Source organism: Sciurus vulgaris (assembly GCF_902686455.1).
Source record: "Sciurus vulgaris genome assembly, chromosome: 14".
Classification (NCBI taxonomy): Eukaryota; Metazoa; Chordata; class Mammalia; order Rodentia; family Sciuridae; genus Sciurus; species Sciurus vulgaris.
Genome location: NC_136475.1, coordinates 74,103,918 through 74,125,823, shown reverse-complemented (window position 1 = coordinate 74,125,823; position 21,906 = coordinate 74,103,918). Strand labels below are relative to the sequence as shown.

At 52.7% G+C, this 21,906-nt stretch overlaps 1 protein-coding gene across 1 annotated transcript in view; it reads left to right on the top strand.

Annotated features, from left to right (window-relative positions):
* Window positions 1-18,598, top strand: part of EHD3 (EH domain containing 3) — a 30,907-nt gene extending 12,309 nt beyond the window's left edge. The window contains exons 3-6 of the mRNA XM_079110070.1: window positions 2,600-2,697; window positions 12,874-13,286; window positions 13,872-14,036; window positions 16,424-18,598. Of these exons, the coding sequence (XP_078966196.1) occupies window positions 2,600-2,697; window positions 12,874-13,286; window positions 13,872-14,036; window positions 16,424-16,951 (1,204 nt within the window). The 3' untranslated portion in view covers window positions 16,952-18,598. The remainder of the gene's footprint in view (window positions 1-2,599; window positions 2,698-12,873; window positions 13,287-13,871; window positions 14,037-16,423) is intronic.
* Window positions 18,599-21,906: the final 3,308 nt, after the last annotated feature.

Sequence of the window (21,906 nt, the reverse complement as noted above, 5' to 3'; positions counted from 1 at the left end):
CCATGCATCTGAAGGCAGAGATGAGGGGCTAGACCCCAGGCCAGAGGGGAGAAAATGCTGGACATGCAAGAGGCAATTGTGATCATGGGAAGGATGAGTGCAGGGTTAGTGGGTAACCCCATTCTGGGTAAGTGTGCTTATAATGACAATAGCATATGGTGTTATATGATATAGCATATAGTCTATTATGTATGTCAGGTGCTGAGTCCCTCTGAGAGCAAAAGGCCCTTTCTGTCATTAATCAGACCAGCTGGCGTCACCAACCCTGTTGTTGTACTCAGATTTTTCACTGCTATGACCAACACGATTACAGAGGAGGAAAAGTTTATCTGGGGGCTCATGGTTTCAGAGGTCTCAATCCATGGACAGGAGGCTCCATTACTTGGGGCTAGAGGTGAGGCAGAACATCATGATGAAAGAGCGTAGTAGAGAAAAGCAGCTCACATGATGATCAGGAAGCAGAGAGAGAGAGAGACTCCACCACCAGATACAAATATGCACCCCAAAGCCCTGCCCCCAATGCCCCACCTTTTTCACCCATACCCTACCTTCCTTCAGCTACCACTCAATTAATCCCATCAGGTGATTGATTCACTGATGGGCGGGTTAAGGCTCTCACAACCCAATCCTTTCCTCTCTGAACCCTCTCACATTGCCTCACACGTGAGCTTTTGGGGGACACCTCACATCCTAACCCTAACACCTGTGGTTAGACATATGGAAACCAGGCAGGGTGGGGTGGGTGGGAGTGAAGACTCTTAACTTCTTGCAGTCTTACTGTCTGCATGGATAAAAGGATAGAATGCAAATTGTAAATTCCCTGTGCTTCTATCTCGTCTTGCCAATGTTAGGTCAAGAAAATCCAAGAGAAAAATAAAAACCCTATGGAGTAGTTCCTTGATTGTTTACATGTAGGTAGTGGAACTGTCAGGGGAGGAGGATGGGGAAGAGGGTACCGTTATATTTATTATGGGCCTTGCTGAACTTTCTCTTTTTTTTTTTTTTTTTAACCATAAAAGTATAATTCAAAGTATTCTTCAGAGGAATTTAGAGAGAAAATATATGAAGGTTTATGAAAAGAGTAACTTGTTCATCTAGATGAACACTGTTAAGAGCTGTGGAATCTCTCTTGAAATCTGGGGTTTCCATGATTAGACTGTTCAGCCTCAGGAAGCAGAGTCAGGCAGATCCTGCATGGCCAGAGAGGCCTGGGCACTGCCTGCCTGGACAGGCACACTGCAAGCAGGAACATGAGCAAGTGGCCATACCGAGGGCTGGTCCCTGTCTCCCTCCCGGGTGCTTTCTAAGGATGGAATTCATGGTTTATTCCAAAAGACACCAGGCCCCTGCAGGAGCCGTGAGTCAGCTCTGCCAGGACTATGGGACAGGGCAAGCAGACCCAGTGGATCAGGCATTCAGAGGGCCAGGGGATAATCCAGCTGACAGGCCTTTGCGGGAAAGTTGGCATTTGGCATGAACATTGAAATGACAGGTGAAGTGACACTGAAAGGGGAAAAGAAGGGACATTCCAGGCAGAGGAAACTAGAGAGAGCAGAAACCCCAAGCAGGAAGGCATATAAGAACGTAGCTCCATGCAGGGCCCACGACTGCAGGCCGATGACTTTGTGAGCTCTGGAACTTTCTCCAGGAGCTGGTGGCTGATCAGGCTAACAAGGGTCTGCCAGCTTCATCCTCTGAAAGGACAGCAGGGACCAGGGGAGCCCTCTTGCGCTGCCAGTTTCACTGCATCCTGCACCAGGTGCCGTGCCGGAGACTTCAGTTCCACTTCTCCAAGCTACTGAGCCATCCATGCCCCCAGGCAGCTCCTGCTCCCCTGCCCCTCCTGAGTAAGGCCCAGCTGATGCCCAAGAGCAATGTGTGGCAGTTGGGTAGCATTTTAGCTGCCCAGATAAATGTTCCTGGGTGGTGCCACCTATCCTTCAAGGCTTGTCCCAGTGCTGCATCCTCTAGGGAAACCTCTCTGGAAGCCACCTGTCTGCCTTGGATCTTCCAAGATGCAGTCTAGTCTTCTGCCTGGTGACACCCACGAACTGTCTTGCACAGGGTAGAGTTCACAAATGAGGACATATTCAGGAGGCATAGGGACCGCCACTGGGTGGGTTAGGAGAGGGATCCCACTCATTGACTGCAGACTCTGTAGTCCCACCTGCCCCATCTTTAAGGGCCCCTTACAAAGAGGAGGCAGTGCTCTGGTCTTCTGATTGGCCATTTAAAGAAGCTGTGGGTCTGAGAGTGGGCCAAGCTAAGTGAAGCCACTCAAGGAAAGAGGTGGCTGACCAAGGCCCAGCTAAAGTTGGCGCCACAAGAATCAGGTCACACATGGGGATGGGCTGTCACCATGGAGTAGCCCTATTGGCCAGGTAGCATTTGACTGAAACAGGAGATGAACAGAGACAAGAGAATTGGAGCTCAGCCTCTAGGTCCGCTGGTACTGAGCAGGCCCACGGCGGGGGAACAGAAACCCTTCAGCACACAGCTGCTGCGCCTGTGGGAGAGACAGGCGATCTGATGGACTCCTGCATCCGAGTCCTGGGAGGTGCCCGAGTGGCTCTCTGAGGCCTTCCCCTCACCCATGCAGGTTCGTGTGTGCCCAGCTGCCCAATGCTGTGCTGGAGAGCATCAGTGTCATCGACACACCTGGGATCCTCTCTGGGGAGAAGCAGAGGATCAGCAGAGGTAAGCGAGAGGCCAGGTGGGTGTTGACTCCAGGCGGTGTGGCACCTTCTGATATGTTCCGCAGTGTTTGCTCTTCCCTATCAGAAGAAAAGCACCCAGGGCCTTGCGGTCCCTCGGCGGGCCAGTCCTGATATGCTGGGCCTGGCCATTTCACATGGGGCAGCCCTAGGCAGGGGCCAGCGGATGAATTCAGGTCCCATGGAGCTGAGGAGACAATCGATTTCAGTCTTCTCATCTGTAAAATAGAAAGTCAGTATCCGCCTTACTCAGGGAGATTATGAATTCTCCACACAGCACCTAGTCCAGCTTCTCCAGCGCCTGCAGCTCTGCAGGGGCCGGAAACGAAGCCACTGCACGGAGGTGAACTTCAGCCCAGCTGACCAGGACGGACACTGTAGCACAGGGGGACAGCGTGCGAAGGTTGTTGGAGGAGGGAACCGGTGTGTGAAAGGCGTGGAGAACTGTTCAGGGCAGGGAGATACGGGGTAATTGCTCGTGAAGGAAGGTCACCAGCACGGTCGGAAGGAGACAGAACGTCAGGACCAACTGGCAGGTCCTAAACCCGCCTCTGTCCTGTCTTGGCAGAGTGGCCTGGTTTCTTTATCTTTACTTCAGTTGAAATTTGTCTTCTAGGGTTGTTGGAGGATTTAAAACATAATAATAAGAATGCAGGTGAAAATGACTGCCTGGCACCTCGCCGGTGTCCAGGAAACATGAGGTTCTACACCTTGTGGTCGTCACCGTCACCACTGTCAGCACCAACTCGACTTTTCTAGCTCAAAAATACTAGAAATTGATGTAGGGGAAAAAAAAAAAACACCCTGCCCTGGGCTTCCCACCCGTCTCCTGTCACGTTTGCTGTGTGCCCTGGGTGGCCCCTACCCTTTCTGTGTCACATGTCGTTTCTCTGGCAAGGCAAGCCTCTGCACCACACCCATCCCCGTACATGAGCTGCGAGCTGGGATGGAAACCAAATCAGCACCCGGAAATCAGCCCCGGAATGGACAGCTTTGGACTGGCTGCTTTCTTTGGGAAGTGGCCAGGATTCTCCTCAGTGACATCTGCGTCCCAGTTGCATGTGCCTTAGCTCTGTGTGCTCCCTGGCTCTACCTAGAGCAGATGCAGCTCTACCCTGTCTATATCTGTGCCACCATCGTGGGGACCCAGAAACTCCTTCACAGCCTGCCTGGGCCAGCATGTGCTCACCCCAGGGTCCTGAGAGGAAAGTCAGGGTGACAGGCAAGTGCTTCTGCAACTGTGTACGGAGGTGCAGGCCCTTGGCCCAGAACTGGGCTTCTGTCTAGCACTCCTGTGAGCCGCCTGGGCTTCTTCTCTGAAGAAAGCAGCTCTCTTCAGATGAAGGCAGGTGCAGGGCAAGCTCAGCTTTTTGGGGTACACCATGGCTGTGTGAAAGGGCAAAGCCAACTCGGCTGAAGTAGAGAGGAAAGAGCTGGAGAGGCCTCCAGGTGACAGCCTGCTGAGGAGCTCGGCCAGCTAACCCTGTGGGTCCTTGAGGGGCAGTTCATCCTGCAGTGAGCAGGGGAGGGTGCGGAGAGTCCTGAGCAGGAAAGCCCCCGCCACAACACACACAGAGGGGAAGGAAGGAGCTGAGTCAGGAGGGGACTTGTTCCCTGTAAGTTCCTGTAAGTGCTGGCCTTTGAATGCTGGGACTTCATGGTGTCACCTGTGGAAGGGTCTGGAGAGCCTGGGTTCCCTGGTCCCCTAATTCCAGGCTGTGCGGTGGAGGTGGGGGAGCTGGTGTGAAGCTATGGAACTCTGCTCTGGAGAGGGGGGCCCCTCCCTCCCCTCCCTCCTGCCCATATGCATTGGGTTCCCTGTCCTTCAGAAGGGCAGCTTGGGTGATTCTCTGTCCCTCCCTCCTAGCCAGCCCCGTCCCTGCCCCCAAGTGGCTCATCTGGGTTGAGTTTAGGTCTAAAGGGGATTTACCATTTCACAGGGCAGCCATGTCCCTTCACAGAAGCCCGTGAGAACCAACACCTCTCAAGTCAGGGTGTGGCCACTGCAGCCTCAGGTAGGGCCAGAGAGGACCCCACGGACACTGAACTAGGGGTTCAGAATTCTGTGCTTTAGAACGCTGTGGATCTCAATAGGTCACATTTTCTCTCTGAGCCCCAGGGTCCTCGTGAGTGGCAGGGGTGATGACATGCATCACATAGCTTTCTTGTGAGGTCTACAGACCATAATGGAAACACGACCTCAGAGCTCTGGATCATCGTGAGCTCCCTTCTTCCCTCCTTGCCCACCATCTGGGGCCTCCCATTCTACAAACCCAGTGTGAACCATCTCCCTTGCCCTTGTACAGTGCACAGACTGTGCAGCTGGATGCAGCAGCCCTGCTCTGGGGGAGTCCTGCGTTCTTCAGTTCCTATCCCATTCTATTTTTCTCCTGTTCCTCTACCTTCTCTCCTGCCTTTGTCTTTGGACCCCAGTGGCCGCATACATAAATTGGGTATTGAAGTTCTTGCCTGTGCTTCTTATCACCTCCCTCCTACGCTGATTAAGCACCAGGCAGGCAGCTCACCTCTGGGAGAAGCAATGGTCCTAGGCGTGGCTGTGCAGGCCAGTGTGCTCTCTGCCCTCCTGAGCCCAGACTGTAAATGCAACTGCTGGCAAAAGCAGGCTGTGGTGGAAACAGGAGCTGGCAGTGGCCGCAGCACTGCATTGCCAGCCTGGGGTGGCGCTGACCTCAGCACCCTGCGGCTGGAGTCAAGGGCAGGCCTCGGACACCCTCGGTTATCAGGGTCAGCCCAGAGGGGGAAAGTTTCCAGTGTGCAGAGCCCCGCCCATCCTTCCTCACTACCGGCCACAGAACCCAGAGTTCCGGTGCAAACGTGCACACACAGACCCTCCCCCTGGCTCCCTGCACACCCACCCACACTCGCATCCCCATCCTCCCCCAACTCAGGCCCCCTCCTCCCCACAAGTGCACAGTGTGTTCTCAGGACCAATCTTGCTTTGTCAGGGTTTCTTGCCTGGACCTCCTGGATCTCTGGATTTGACCTCAGAGCAGATTTGGCGCTTTGTCCCTTCCTCTGGCCAGCACAGGACGGGCCAGAGCCCTGTGGATGATCCTGCAATCCAGGCCCTGCGAGAGGGTTGCATAGAACCTGAAATTCGGCCCATGTGGCACTCCCCAAGCCTCAGGCTGGCACAAGGCTGGTCTCACCAGCAAGGAACATCAGTGCCAAGACAGCCCCGAAACACAGTTCTGGAAAGTGAGCAGCTCCCAAGGGATCCCAAGGCCTAGGGACACGGGGACCCCAGGGAAAGTGTGGTCCCTGCTTGGGGTGTGGCCGCTTTTTCTGGGGCTGGGGGAGGGCACGCGTCTTGTGCAGGGAAGCCAGGGGCATCCCAGAAGCCAGTCTGGGAGGTTCCGGCCCAGCACCTGTCTCTGGAGGAAGATGCACTGGGTTGGGCAAGAGAGGCAGGCAGGGCAGCAGTTCCTGGAAGTGACCGGATGTGCCCTGCCTGGGCACATTACCAGGAAGAAGCAAGGACGCAGCTGAAGTGGGAGGGCTCCAGAAGGCTGCCAGTCCTCACACTTGGGAACCACATTTCCTGGCTGCTTCTAGGCTAGAAATTCCCACCAGCCCCACCCTAGAAAAGTCGCCCCTGGAGCTTTGAGCTCATATCCCAGACTGCACAGCTGGATGCTCCTCCCAGCAGGTGTCTTCTTGTGCGGGTGAGCTCAGCAAGCCCAGAGCAGGTAACAGCTGTGCCAGGGTCACATGACTGGAGTGGGAAACCTGGTCTCCTCCTTTTCAGCCCCTTGCCTTCATGGGGGGGGAGGAATGAGAGAAACTTCTCTGTGAGTTTCCTCTGGAGGGCTTCAGGACTCAGACCGTGGGGCATCTCATGTGGATCCTCAGCCTCAGATGCAGGCTGGTCCCCGGTGCCTCACTGGAGCTGGATCGGCCCTTGGCACCCCCTGGGGCTTCCCTGACTATGTGCTGGCAAATCCATGCCTGCGTGCCATTCACATGCCCGGGAAGAGCAGCAGAGCCCCAACCCCCTTCCAGAGGCCTGGCAAAAGGCTCTGTGGTTGTCTGGAGGTCTATGACACATCTGCTCAGACCCCTCCTTGTGGTCACCTCCAGGAGGCATCCTGTGTGGCATTCATTCCCTGTTGTCTTCTTCCCACATTTTGGAGATAGCTGACTTGTTTTCACTTTTGCTAAAATACCCCAAATCTTGACAGATTTGGCAGCTGGGAGGATGGGATGGTTATGTCCCCACCATGAGTGTCTGGTTGGAGAGCTCGGTCCTCTGAGCTCTAGGCTCACACTAGGCTGTGAGTTAACAGAATGTGGATCTGGATTCCAGGCTGGACTTGGCTGCCCAGCTTTGTGAGTTTCAGCAAACCCCTGACTTCTCTGTCCCTACTCCCTCCTCTGTAAGAGCTGGGGTGATCTGTTCACCTCCTGGCATACAGAGAGTTTTGGGGACCACATGAGGTCGGTTGTGTGGCTGAAAGTGCATAGAAGGAGCTGCCTCGTCTGTACCCCGCCCTGCATCTCAGACCATAAAGGAAGCCACCGGGTGATCAAGGAGTTGCCTTGCTTATTGGGTCTGTCTCATTGATTTCCTCCTGCCTGGCATTACTTAGAAATGCCTTCCAGTCCTCCAGAGCCTGGATGGTGAGCCAGAGATCCCTGTGGGCTGCCCAGTTTCCATCGTGGAGCCTGCCCTCAGCTCTTGGAGCCAGCAGGCTCACTAGGAGGAATTCCAGGCAGGGCAGCTTGTGTCCTCAGTATCCTCGCCCCATGATCCATGTCGCATGAACCTGGGCTGCTGCAGGTGCTCCAGAGCAGCTATTACCAGTCTCAGAGCCATTCCTGGGACCGAGGAGAGGGAGGGGGCCTGCCACCGGGCACATCGTCCACCCTGGACTTTAGGGCCATCTCCAAATGACGTCCACTCCTGCCTCCACTGTCAGATCTTGTTTCCATGGCTCTGCCACAGATTCCTTATTCAGCCAATTGTTGTTATCCTCATTTTTTAGCTAAGAAAATTGAGGTTCAGGCTTACCCAAGATCACAGGGAAAGTCAACAGGAGAGCTAATCCTGTGCCCCTTTCCTCATGGGGTCCAGTCTGTGCCTTTGAGATGCCTCCATGTCCAGTTATGCACATAAATCCAGGTCAAGGAAGCAACTGAATATCTATCCAGAGGCCCCACAGGCTCGGATCAGCCAGGAGCAGTCAGCATACCTCAGTGGGACCCCAAGAGCCGCGGCTTCGTTCTCCGGTCTTCACAGCCTCCCTGGGGAGAAGGTTCTTGGCCTCACTGTTGTTCATTCCATAAGAGCTTTCCAGAGCTCGCACAATTTGCAAAAGTGGGAGGATGAATAGGAGACCTTACAAAATCATAGAAAGGGCTCCTGAAGCCACCACCTGCCTCACATAGAAGCAGACTTCAGAGGATGCTGATAGCGCTAAGGCAGCAGCCGCCAGCCTTTTCTCACCATGCCGGCAAAGGCATCCTTGTGTCTGATCTCCATCCCTCCCACTGTGCTCCCATCCTCTCTCCTGTAGTCTTAGAAGCAGAGAATTATAAACCAAGAAAGGAAGTCAGTGATCATCCAGCCCAGGCCCCCATTTGACAAGCAAAGAGATCAGGGATCAGAGAGGGGAAGCTGCTTGCCCAGGAACACACAGCACGTTAATGACCAAGCAGAAACTAGGGGTGGGCTCACCCAGGCCAGTGCTCTTCTGATGACTCCCATCTCATGGGAACTGCTATAGAGGAGTTCTTAATAAAGGAGGCAGCTGTGACCCTTGTCACAGCTAAGCAGTCCCTCCAGCATCCTCTTCTTTGATTTGATCCTCACAACAACCCTGTGACCAAGGCACTGGTGTATTCTAATTTAAAACCAGAGAAACAAAGCCCAGAGATGACGCGTTCACTGTCTCCCAGACGTAGATGCAGAACGGGGCTCCTGTCTCAGTTCTGTTCAGCAAACACTGATGGAGCACCTGGCCTGTGCCAGGCTCTGCACTGGGCAGAGGGCAACCAAGAGGGAGGGGGCTTCCCCTGCCATGCCCAGCTTCCATGGAGCGAGCAGAGGACAGGCAGGCACGAGAGTGCCAAGAGACCCCCAAGGGGCCCTGACCCAGCTGGTTCAGGCGCTCCTTCCCTCCCGTCACACAGCAGGGACAGCCAGGTGGCAGGGATCCCCTTCCCCATAGACACAGCCTCCTCGCATATGCCTGTCATCAGGGTCTAGGGCCAGCTTGGAGGGGCCCAGCCTCTCCTCCCCATCTCTGCAGACTCTCTGTGCCTTTGCCGTCCCCAGCCCCATGAAGGGTGGTTTACAGTGCTGGGCCTGAGGTTGGACACCTAGGTCCTGGCTCTGACCCCCACTGCCGTGTGGCCAGGGGCCTCCCCCTCTGTGAGCCTCCATTTCCTCATCAGGTAAGGGCCCACTCTGTCTGCCTTAGCCCGGTGCTGAGGGCGAGATCTGCTGGACAGGTGGGAGGGAACAGCAGCAGGCTCTTCCCATGGCCCCTCCCTGTGTCCTGCCCTGCCACTGCCACCACTAAAATCCGTGTCAGGGTTGGGGAACAAGTGCCAGCAGAATGCAGAGGCTCCGAGCCCACTGCCCTTCCCACCTGCCACCCAGGGCAGAGCCGACCGGCTCTAGGCACCGGGGCCACAAACCTGGGACCTGTTTTCAGCAGGGTGGAGGTTGAGGCAGGAGGACCAGGTGGCCCTGCTTTTCTGAACCCTCTGCCCTTCTTTCCACTGGCTCTGAGGGGACTGCCTTGGGAGGTGGGCCGCCCTGCTGCTCTTGGAGGAGAGAGGGGAGCAGGCTGCAGTGCGCCTGGAACAGGAGGGCCTGGCCCCACGGGCTCTGCAGAGCCGTGCCTGGGTCTTTGTTCAGGGGAGAGTGAGGCAGGTGTGGAAAGGCTGCCTCAAGGTGCTGCGTGCCCTGTGCCCAGCTCCAGCCCAGCCACCTCTCTCCAGCTGTTTGACTCCCTCTTCCCCAAGTCTCAGCTCTCTGCTCTGGAAATGAGGATGCGGCCCCTCTCTTGTCTTCCTCAGAGAGTGTGGGGAGGGTGAAGTGAGGTCATGGCAGGAACTTGCCAGCTAGAGCTAGCATTGAACTTGGAGAGCTGGGGTCCCCGTCCCTGGGCGTCACTGAGCCTTGCAGAGCTGGTGCCAGACATTTCTGAGGTGGGACTGATAAAGCCCCCAGCTGGTCACCAGCTGCAGTGGCTCTGAGGCATTTTCCGGGGCCTTGCCCCTCAGCAAGGGGACACCTCTCCTGGAGGAAAAGGCTGAGTCTAGCTTACACGGGCCTGCACTGGGCAGGGGCCTTCCTGCAGTGGTACTTAGAAGATGCTGGGCCTGCTCTTCCCCTCTCTGAGCCTCAGTTCCCCTATTTTTAAATCGGGGAGTTGGACCATTGTTCTCTAAGCGCCTCCGGGCCTTGTGGATTTACCCTCCCGGAGCAGGGAGAGAGGAACCCTGAGTTGACTGAGCGGTGGCAGAGCTTGGGGATGATAGTGCCTGGAAGCAGTCACCCCCAAGACTGGAGAGCGGAAGGCGGGGCGACGACCAAGAGGGTCCTTGCACTCCTTTGTTTCCCTTACAGCACTGGGGAATCTTTTGGGGCTTTTGGGGCAGCAGGCTGTCCTGTGCACACTAAGTCCATCCCGTACCCCAAGGTAATGCTTCAGCACGCCCTAAGTATGTCTCAGGGCATTCAGAAGGTGTCGCAGGTAGGAAATGCCTCTGACACACAGCCCCCACCACCCAGGCCTGCCCCATGCATCCTCATTCCCCCGCCCCTGCCATCCAAGTCTATGGCTGCCGACACAGCAGCCTCCAAAAGCCAGGTCAGGGTGGCAGCTGAGAGCACTGTCTGGAGCCACATCCCCAGGATTTGGGTCCCAGCCCCACCACCTGCTAGCCAGGTGAGTCTGGACAGGTTACTTTACCTTCTTGTGGCTCTGGGTACTCATTTAAAAAATGGGTCTGATATTAGTTATTCATTACTAATGACCTCACTTTGAGGTTTAAGGAGTCAATGATTGTAAAGCACTTAGAGCAGTGCTGGGCGCCTCGCGAGTGCTATATCAGCAGGAGCTATCGTCATTGTCAAGACCAGTGGTTCTCAGAGGGCTTCGTGACCAGAGGCAGCAGCACCTCCTGGGAACTAGTTGAAATGCCTACCCCAGGCCAGGCGTGGTGGCCCACGCCTGTAATCCCAGCTGTTCCAGAGGCTGAGGAAGAAGGATCGCAAGTTTGAGGCCAGCCTCAGCAACTTAGCAAGGCCCTAAGCAACTCAGTGAGACCCTGTCTCTAAATAAAACACAAGAAAGGACTGGGAATGTGGCTCAGTGGGTAAGGGCCCCTGAGTTCAATTCCTGGTACTGAAGAAAAAGGGAGAGAGGGGGGGGGGGGGGAAGGAGGAAGGGAATAGAGAGAAATGAAGAGAAAGGAAAAGAAAGAAGAAGAAGAAATGCCCACCCCAGATCACTGGTGGGGTGGGATCAGGCCACCTGGATTTTAACAAGTCCTGCAGGGGATTCTGATTGGGTTCCAGTTGAGGATCCCAAACAGACCATCAGAGGTTCCTACCTCTGATTCAATCACAAGGCATTTTCCTAATGGCCTTGCCTGATCTTTGGCCTCCCTCTGTGAGGCAAAGCAGGGACTAATGGCATTTCCCTTAATGGCTTGATTTCCTGCACAATAGTGGCAAAGAGTTTTTGGTCCCCAGGGTGTATCCCCTAGTAACCCTGTGCAGATAGGAGCCAGGACTGTTAGTCACAGCAGAACCCCAGGAAAGCCCCTGCCCTGGTGCCAGAGGCTGCCGGAGGGAAGTGGCAGAAGGAGGCCCTGGAGCCCTGCTCAGACTTGGACAGGAAGGCCCAGCACTCCCATCCTCATCGAGAGCTGTGGACCTCTGAATAAGACCCTGACCCCTTAGCCTCCCTTCTTCATCTGTCACCCCCGTTTCACGGAGGAGGGTTATAGAGCTAAGGCCTCTTCCAGCTCTAAGTATACAACGAATATATGAACTTGGGACAGCCTCTCCCTCGGACCTATCCCAGATCCATGATGACTTGGAGTTGAGCACAGCAAGGGCTGTGGGGCTCCGGAATCAGTGGGACATGAAGCAGCTCAGGGCGAGGTAACCTCAGGAGCCTGGGCTGAGAACAAGGCATACGCTGTTAGAGCTGTTAGATCTCAGATGTCTTCCAGGCCAGTAATGGATGTGGTCTGAACCATCATCAGTAACTTACACTTTCTGCTTTGTTTTGGGGGAACTATGTAAAGAATTTCTGAGTCTTTAATCAAATTAGATATCTGGAGTTCTTTTTCCAGCAGGAACTCTGGCTGCCAAATGCAATAAGCAAGAATAGAAGAGCTGGATTGTCAGTATTCTTTATGGGATTGGCGGTGTTTACAATAATATCTACCATTTACTAAGAATCTGCTTTGGGCTGGGCTTAGTGTATTTAATCCTCGTCATTCTATTAATTAGATACTACATTCTGTTAGTCAGCTTTTTGTTGCTGTGACTAAAATGCCTGACAAGAACAACTTGGAGAAGGAAAGATTTTGGCTTACTGTTTCTAGAGGTCTCAGTCCATGGTCAGTGGACTCCAAGGCAGAAATATGGCGGAAGGGCATGGCAGGGGAAAGCTCAGCTCATGGCAGCCATGGAGCAGAGAGAAAGAGAGAGGAGCCAGGGACAAAATTTAGTCTCCAAGGGTACGACAACCCCAATGACCTACTGCCTCCCCCCATATCCACCCACCCACCCACAGTTATCAAACAGTATTCCATTCATATTATTAATCCATCAAGTGGATTAATCCACTGATGAGGGTACAGCTCTCAGGATCCAATCACTGCCTCAAAGCCCACCCGTGAACCTGCCGCACTGGGGAGGATGCTTTCAACTCATGAGCTTTCAAGGGACATTCCAGACCCAAACCCTAACACATATTCTGCCCATTTTTTAGATGAAAAGACAGTTGGCACACTGAGCAACTTACTCAAGGCCAAACAGTTACAATGCGGAGGAGTCAGGATCTGAACTCAGATCTGACTCCCAAGACCATGCTTTTCCTACCGCCCCTGATGCCCCTCCTCACCGCCATGCTCCAGGGCCCCTCACCTGACTTCTGTCTGCTCGCAGGGTATGACTTTGCAGCGGTCCTTGAATGGTTCGCCGAGCGGGTGGACCGCATCATCTTGCTCTTTGATGCCCACAAGCTGGACATCTCCGATGAGTTCTCAGAAGTCATCAAGGCCCTCAAGAACCACGAGGACAAGATGCGGGTGGTGCTGAACAAGGCCGACCAGATCGAGACGCAGCAGCTGATGCGGGTGTACGGGGCCCTCATGTGGTCCCTGGGGAAGATCGTGAACACCCCAGAGGTGATCCGGGTCTACATCGGCTCCTTCTGGTCCCACCCGCTCCTCATCCCTGACAATCGGAAGCTCTTTGAGGCCGAGGAGCAGGACCTGTTCAGGGATATCCAGAGTTTGCCACGAAATGCCGCCCTGCGCAAACTCAATGACCTCATCAAGAGAGCCAGGCTGGCCAAGGTGAGGCCCCCACTGGGGAGCTGACAGCATGGGTGGGGCCATGAGTTTGGGGGGTCAGCTGCAAGAGCTGAGGCTTGTGGCCTGCAACACCTGGGCTACTTCCTGCCTGAGAGTGTCCAAGGCCACCGCTCCAGGAGTTTCAGCTGTACAACTCTACCCTGGAGGCAGGAAAATGGGGCGGTTGTGGCTGCAGGCTCCAGGTCAAAGGCCAGGCTGGAGGTCAACTCCATGTTTACCACCTGTGTGATCAGCAGCCGTGTCCAGGCCTTTACTCTCTCCTCCTCTTTCCACTTCTATTAAACGAAGGTCACTGGAGAAGAGAGTGGAACAAAGAACGTAAAGGCCCAGTCACAGCACTGGTGCCCTAAGTGCTCTGCCGGAGTCCTCAGCATTCCACCCCATCACTGCCTTGACCTTTGCTTCCCCACATCCACCTTGCCCAGCCTAGCACTGCAAGAGGGTCAGGGGAGAAATGATTTCAGAGGAGAGGAGGAGGAGGGAGGGGCTCGTGAGAAGAGGTGGAGGGAGAGAAACCCCAAGAGGCAGTATTCCCGGGTCTTGATGCCCTCTGACCCTGGTTGTCAGGTTCACGCCTACATCATCAGCTCTCTGAAGAAGGAGATGCCCTCGGTGTTTGGGAAGGACAACAAGAAGAAGGAGCTGGTGAACAACCTGGCTGAGATTTATGGCCGCATTGAGCGGGAGCATCAGATCTCACCCGGGGATTTCCCCAACCTGAAAAGGATGCAGGTAACGAGGGTCAGGGGCTCTAGGACAAGGGACAATATCACGTGAGGTGGTAGTGGAGTAGGAGGAGCTACCCTCAGAGCTCCAGAGGGAAGTGAGTCAGAACCAGAAGACAGGGAGGAGACCCAGACCTGCCCTCCCTACTGCACTATCACCACACAGCAGGCGACACATTGGAACCTGGGGAGAAACAGAGCCCAACCCCCACCCGGGGCACAGATGTGTGAGGGATGTGTAGGGGCTGTCATCTAAAGTTTAAGACCTTCCCCAGCTGTGTCCACCACAGGCTTGACATCACTACCATCTCCTTTGTAATGGGACAAGTCGCCTGACTAAAGTTCTCCAGGCCTTTAGTTGCTCCCCATTGGGAGCAATTCAGGACTCACCAGGGAGAGGCAGGGAGCCTGCCATCTTGGGGGCACTGCAGGCACCTACCTTGAACCAGGGGCCTTTGCTCATGATTTCTCAGGGTTTTCACCAAAGCAGTCCCCAGAAGGAGGCATTTTTGTTTGCCTTCTACAGAAAAGGAAGTTGAGGTCTCAGTGTTTTTCAAGTTTAGTGTTCACATAGGTTACAGGTAGAAAAACAGGAGCTGCCCCCACAGTCAAAGCAGAAGCCACCATATCATATTGACTGGATCCTCTGAGCCTGTGTCTCTCTCCTCCTCTGTAGACAGAGGCTATGGAAGCCCCCTGTATGTGGGCGCTGAGACAGAGAGGTTACTGCAAGGCCCCTGGACCTTAGACTACCAGCAGACACTAGGCAAGACGTCACAGTGGGGAGCACTACATGGTGAGCCCAAAGCACCCACCACAATTCCTGCAACTTCTTATGAGTCTATAATTATTTCACAATTAAAACAAAAAATAGCAGCCATGGAAATATCAATAATAGATGTTCATTCTTGTTTTGCTCTTCAGGATGAGAACCAGCATCTCAGTTTAAGGCTAAGTTCAAAATACCACTAATCCCAAATAGGCATTTTTAGTTTTCTGTCTAATAAAAAGAAACGTAAATATACATTCCAAGTCTACCTGTGTCCATGGATCCATTCATTCATATAGCTACCATGAGCCAGGCACTCATTTCAGAATTAATTTAATGGAATCTGGGTTTCTCACTCAGTCATCTCTTAGGACCTTTCTGCCTTCTGTTTCTCCTCTAACATTTAGAAAAATGACTCTTGAACCAGACCATGTGACCTCTTTTTTAATGTGCAGAATCCCCACTTTTGTAACAAATGATTTTTACTTTCTCATTTGTTTGCCAGTCTGATATTTGGTTCTATAGGTATGCTGGCCATTTCCTACTGGAAGACACTGGGACCCCTCCTGGGGAGCCCACCAGACCCACCAAGGGGTGAACAGGCTGGGAGACAGGAGGGTCTGGGGTGGGGGAGGGGCCTGGGAGGCTGTGCTCTAAGGCAAGAGAATAGCCAGCATCTGTTCTGCCCTCCGCACCCCGCTCCTCATCATCTCCCCAGCTCAGCCTCGAAGGGAGGTGAGAAGTGTTCGTCTCACACTTCCTCTTAAAATGTAGCTATGGGTGTTTTCTGAATTTTTGTACAGTGAACTCGATGTGCTTGTCCCTGTGCTCTGGCCTTTTCCTAGCATGCTGAGACAGCTGTGATCAGACCAGGGCAGGAGGACAGTGCTTCCTGTCCACCCTCTAGAGGCTAAGGAGGAGGCAGGTGTTCTAGACTCAGCTCCTGTCAAAATTGCAAAAATGTGCAAAGTGGAGCATCTTTCTTTGATGATGGGGGGGGTGGGATGAGAAGGCAAAGGGGGCATCTTTACAAAATCTGCATGCCTGCCTGTGCCTACTATGTCAAAATCCTCCTCCGAGGTGGGGCAGTCTTTAAAAACCTCTCCAGGCAATTCCAGTGAGCACCCTGATTAAGAACTGTGGATTTGGGATTAACCTTTGGCTTTTATTATGATGTTTTATTATGATGCCTTAGTTTTCCTTCAGTAAAAGTGGGTGGATATGATTCCCTATCTCAGTGGGGGTTGGGAGGACGGGGCCAGGGAGGGTGGAGGGTAAGGGAGGAGGCTAGGTCTGAGAACACTGTCCCTGTCGTTCAAGTACGACCCAAGTTAGAGGTCCACATTGCTCAGTGGCAGAGTCATTGCCACACAATAGCCAAAACTGACTTCAAGAGAAACGTGATGATTCACTCTCTGGAATAACATTAAAAGGAGTCTAAATAAACAGACAGACCAATATTTGTTAAAATCCCTGAAAAACTGCCTCCTGAAAAACTTCATTCTCAGCCCCAATGGGCAGGTTTCTCTTCCTCCTCTCACGTAGGTGATGCTTGTGATGTAGCTCACAAGAGGGCTGTAACGTTCCAGCATTCTAACTCTATCTTTCTTCCTCCCTCTTCCCAGGACCAGCTGCAGGCCCAGGACTTCAGCAAATTCCAGCCACTAAAGAGCAAGCTGCTGGAGGTGGTGGATGACATGCTGGCAAACGACATTGCCCAGCTCATGGTGCTGGTGCGCCAAGAGGAGACCCAGCGGCCCGTCCAGATGGTGAAGGGCGGAGCATTCGAGGGCACCCTGCATGGCCCCTTCGGGCACGGCTACGGGGAGGGGGCCGGGGAAGGTATCGATGATGCTGAGTGGGTGGTTGCCCGGGACAAGCCCATGTACGATGAGATCTTCTACACCTTGTCCCCGGTGGACGGCAAGATCACAGGCGCTAATGCCAAGAAGGAGATGGTCCGCTCCAAGCTGCCCAACAGCGTGCTGGGCAAGATCTGGAAGCTAGCCGACATTGACAAAGATGGCATGCTGGATGACGAGGAGTTCGCACTGGCCAATCACCTCATCAAGGTCAAGCTGGAGGGGCACGAGCTACCCAATGAGCTGCCCGCCCACCTCCTGCCCCCATCCAAGAGGAAAGTTGCTGAGTGATGTGTGGGAGGGACCTCACGGAGGCAGTGTTAGAGAAGGGATGGGAGCAGTAACCACACACACACACACACACACACACACACACATACTGACAATTGCACTGTACATGGGAAGGGACGGTGATCCCTATGTTTCCAGGCTGATCCTCTTTTGGGCACATCTCCAAGTTCTCAGGATTGGTAGAAGGACAGACAGCAGCGCCTCCAGGTCCCAGGGTGCAAGCCTGGGTCTCTACATCTCTTTCCCATCCTTCTTCCCTTCCCCAGAGACCTGAGGCAATTCACTGGCCCACAGATGGGCCACCCACCCGGATCCCCCAGTGCCTCTGTGCTGCCCGGGTTCTGAGCAGATGGAAAAGGCTTTACATTTAATAGGCAATTTGCTTTATTTTCTATGCTTTTATTTTTCCCTCTTTGGCTTCCTAATAAGAAATCTACCCAGGGGCTAGGGAAGGGACAGCTGTAGGGAGGAGAGGTGAGCTCCTAGCATCCCCAGACTGTAAGAGGTGTTGGCCTGTTCACTCTTCTTTCCAAACCTAAGGTTTGTCTTCCTCAACAAACCTGGCTTTGAACTCTGCGTGCACGTCATCTCAAAGAATCTCAGAGAGGGAGAGAGAAGAGAAAAACCTGGTAGGAGCAAACAAGGATACTATCCTGTCGTCTTTTACTCAGAAGCAGTCAGGGTGATGCAAGTCTGTGGATCTTGCCAGATTCGGGTTTCCTCCTGGCCTAGGACGTTTGGGTGTTCTGTTTGCCTCAGTTTATCCAGTCCTGCCTATGTGTGCCGGGAGCTGTGTTAGGCACTTTATATATTCTCTGTGGCCCTCGGTAATGTCCCAGCTAGGTATTCACTTTGAAAAGATGAAAACCTAAAACTCAGAAGAGATTAGGCGACCTTCCCAAACTCACAGAGGTTACACATGATGGAGGGAGGACTCAAAGCCAGGGTCTCAGGCCTGCAGACCTGTCCCTGTGCAATGATGTTTGTAAATCCCAGCATTGCTGCCCAATGGCAAACCACAGAGAGCAAGCCAGGCACGCAGCCCCCTCGCAGCACCCCAGAGCGGGCTGGCAAGGCAGAAGGGCTAGCCAGCTTTTTGTGAGCCATCAGTCTGGCCATCTGTCACCTCATAGAAGCAAACTGTGCCTTCTGGCTATGTGCCCCATGTTCCCAACATCAGAGAAGTCCAACAGCGCCAGCAGTAGAGTAGGCTGGCCTGTGGGTGCTGGCAGTGCTGATTCTTGCTTGGCCTCCCACCCACCACCCTGAATCATCCCAGCTTAAATGCAGCCACCAGCCCTTATCAGGCAGGACCTTGTGTTGACTCTCAGAAGACTTATTTGAGAGGACTGGGGTCTTGTTCCCTGTAAGGTCCCCAGGAACTCTACAGTGTCCTTGGCAAGTCCCCACCATACTCAGTGTTCTACACCCTCCTTGTGGTCTCTTCCCTGGCTTGCTCCATGGCCACTGATCCAGTCACTTTGTCGCCTATGCTCCTACTGTGATGGAAAATGAAACAAGTATAACTTATTTTATATCTATGTTCAGACTATATTAGAGAAGATTCTATGTATCTATGATGTGCTTACTACTGCAGTGCATTTGTCATTAGTATTCATGTTAATACAGCACATTTATCCTTTGGTACCTGCTTGACCACAGAGCATCATTCTGTGGGGCTGGGTTCTTACTTGGGCTGCCCGGCAGCGTCTTGGGGAGAGAATTGCTCACTGGAACTACTTAAAAGCCAGCATCACAACAGCATCCCATGGGCCTGGTGCTGCTCTCCTCTGGTCTGGTGACCAGCCCCAGCTGAGCTGTTGGGGTCACCGCTCCCTGCCCCTCTGGAGTGAAGATGGTTCCCAAACCTTTGGACTTCCTTCTGCAAACACACATTTCTTTCATATGAAATGAACAGCAAAGGAAGGCCATGTCAGAGAGATCTTGCCTCTGGACACAACTCCACAGTGCCAAGCCCAGGCAAGGAGCCATTCCTTGGCACCTTGCTTTGGGCTGACAGCAAAATGGGAAAGAAATAGCAGAGGAAGGAGATGCCTCTTGCCTTTTTTTTTTTTTTTTTTTTTTTTTTTTTTTTATGGAAAGGGGGATGTCTGTATCTGTCCCCACCTTACTTGGACACACACACCACATTCCTGCCCTTCTATGTCTCCCTGCCTCCCCCACTTCATCTTCAAAACTCCACCCAGGAGGGATCTGTGAGGCATGGGGAGTCCATGTGTATTCTGTCCCCCTCTCTCTGGAAAGAGGAGATGATGCTTGAGGCTTCTCTTAAAGGTGGAGGAAATAGATGCTGATCACTCTGGGTGGTACCCTCTGACTCTGGTTGCCTGGTCCCTCCAGACTCTGGGAGCCTGAGATCTCATGTCTCAACCTGGGAACATTTCACCTGGAAGGTGGAGACTTGTCAAGGATATCTTGTGGACAGGAACCTCTGGTGCTCCTGTCCTGTTGCTCCTTCCTCCCATACTATCAACCTATACCACAAACATTTTCAAAGAAGCAGGATCACCCCACACTACTGGTTTCTGGTCCCAAAGAACTAAATAATGACCAAAGATCTGTTTGCAGAGTGGTTAACAATTGTTCTCAGTCATCCCTACTCCCATTTGGTCCCCTCTTTATGAAGAGCCAATCTCAGAGATGGCTCATCAGAATGATCAGAACTTGAGAAGAATGGACTTGTTCATTCTCCTTATGAGATATAAATTGACTTTATACATATTCATCATTTATTCTTTAATGTGTCTGTCCATCCACCTGCCCACACACCCATACATACATACATACACACACATGCATATATACATCTTTCATTCAAAAGACAATGAACACCTCCCATAAAAAAGACCCTGAAGGAAAATATAAAGATCTATTCCTAGAACCATTCAAAACTACTTAATTTCATCTGAGTAGTAGGAACAATTCCAGATGAATCAAATCAACGTCATCCTAGAAGACCAGAGAATTCATGTTCTAGTGGGGAAATGAGGTATTTATAAAAGCATTGGTTATACAAGGAAGAAGTGTGGTGGGGATGGGTGCATTCACCTGGGGACCCCTGAGAGCCAGAAATGGCTTCAAACTGGAGGGAAGGTGGTCAGAGTTAGCCTAGGCTGAGAATAGGTACCTAAGTTAAACCAGAGGAACTTTCTGGGGCCAGCCTCTTGGGTCTATCTACTTTGCTTCCAAATCCAAGGAAAACAGACAGAATTTTTATACGAAACCAAACAACTTTCCCAGCCCACCAGATTATGGCAGACCGAGACCCTCTGACATGTTTGAAGAAAAGCGTGATGAGAATTTGCCTCTGGGGACTGCTAGTTTTGGCCTCCCAGAGGATTGAGCATCCCCCCTCTTTGAAGTTAGGCGAGCTGTGTGACCTGCTTTGGTTAGAGCAGGGAGGTAGGGAATTGTTCCCGCCTTCCAGAAGCAAGTGTGCTGGTTGCCTCATCAGAAACACATAGGAGCAAGCTTGACGATGGAGCCTTGGTCAGTCAGAATCCTGAGTCTAATTTCCCACCACCACCACCCCCCGTGGGACAGTGGCATGAACAAGACATAAACGCTAATCATTTCAATTTTAAGCCACCGATGGTCATGGCCTACTTATTTCCTGGCCTAATCTTTACTATGGTGCCCAGAAGACCACATAAGACCTTCCTTAGAATGACAAAAAATTCTTAGGAGACCAACCTCCTGCCTTAAGAATGGAGATCACCTGAATGGGAAAGGATGGATGATTTGCATAAAGGCAAATTCTTCAAAGTCACATTCTGCCATGTCCCAGAACCAGATCCTTCAATGTTGCATTTTCACTAGAGAATTTCGTACCTACGGGGTCAAACGTTAGTAAGGTGTGCTTTCTTTCTGTGGTAACGTAGGTCCTGGGAATTGGGCATTTGTTTTCCTACGGCTGCCCTGGACATGTTATGGTGGCGGAGCTTAGGGTTAGGTTGGAAAGAGGAAAACTACAATTTCTAATCTTCTTCACAGCCAGGTTCAGGAAATGACTTTAGGTGCTGCCAATCAGCTGTACTTCTGTGAGCCTGCAGAAGTGGATCATGCTGGAGGTGAACTTGGCAGTCATGAAAACAGCTTCCTGGCTTTGCAACTTCCTATCTATGCTCAAGTTAGCTGGAGGCCTTTTTTTGTGAGGCCAACGAAACAATGACTGGCAACAGTAGATGGCACCATGACCACCTGCCACCTTGCGTTGGCCCACCTAACCCTGGTGCCTAAGCACTGCTGAGATGTATGGAGCAGGTCCAGTTGCAGCAGGGGAAGCTTCCTGGATTGTGTGTGTGTGTGTGTGTGTGTGTGTGTGTGTGTGTGTGTGTGTGTGTGTGTGACAGATTGGGAGGAGGCACTGGAGTGGTTCTTTCTGGATAAATGAAGAGGAGAGAGTAGGGAAGCACTTTCCAGAAAAAAGTGACTGAGGAATTTGCAAACAGTGATCACTTTCTAAGAATCTACCTGGATAGATGAGCACACTTAGGACACTTGATATTATAAGAAGAGGACATGTTAGCAGAGCAGTAGCAGTCCTGCCTGTTCCCTTTGAGTTGAAGGAAGGGCAGGGCCCCCCACCCTACTCAGGAAGCATCACAGAAACAATGGTGGCAGCCATGGCCTGAGGACAGATCAGTCTGTAAACACACAACACAGAAAGGAGACTGGAAAGAACAGGCATGGGGATGTGACCTGAGTTCCAGCATCAAGAAAAGCCATGTGGCCTCCATGCTTCCATTTACCCTTCCCTAAGTCAAGGTCATTTCAGTCTTTTGGAGCTCTTATGAAGATACCAAGAGACAGAGGGTGGGAAATCTCACCATTGACATTGACTCTATCCAGGAGAGCTTTGTTGGCATATGCTGGAAGAGACACGGTCCAGGGAAGAGATGAGAATCCTGCCTTCAGCTAGGAAGGAAAGCAGC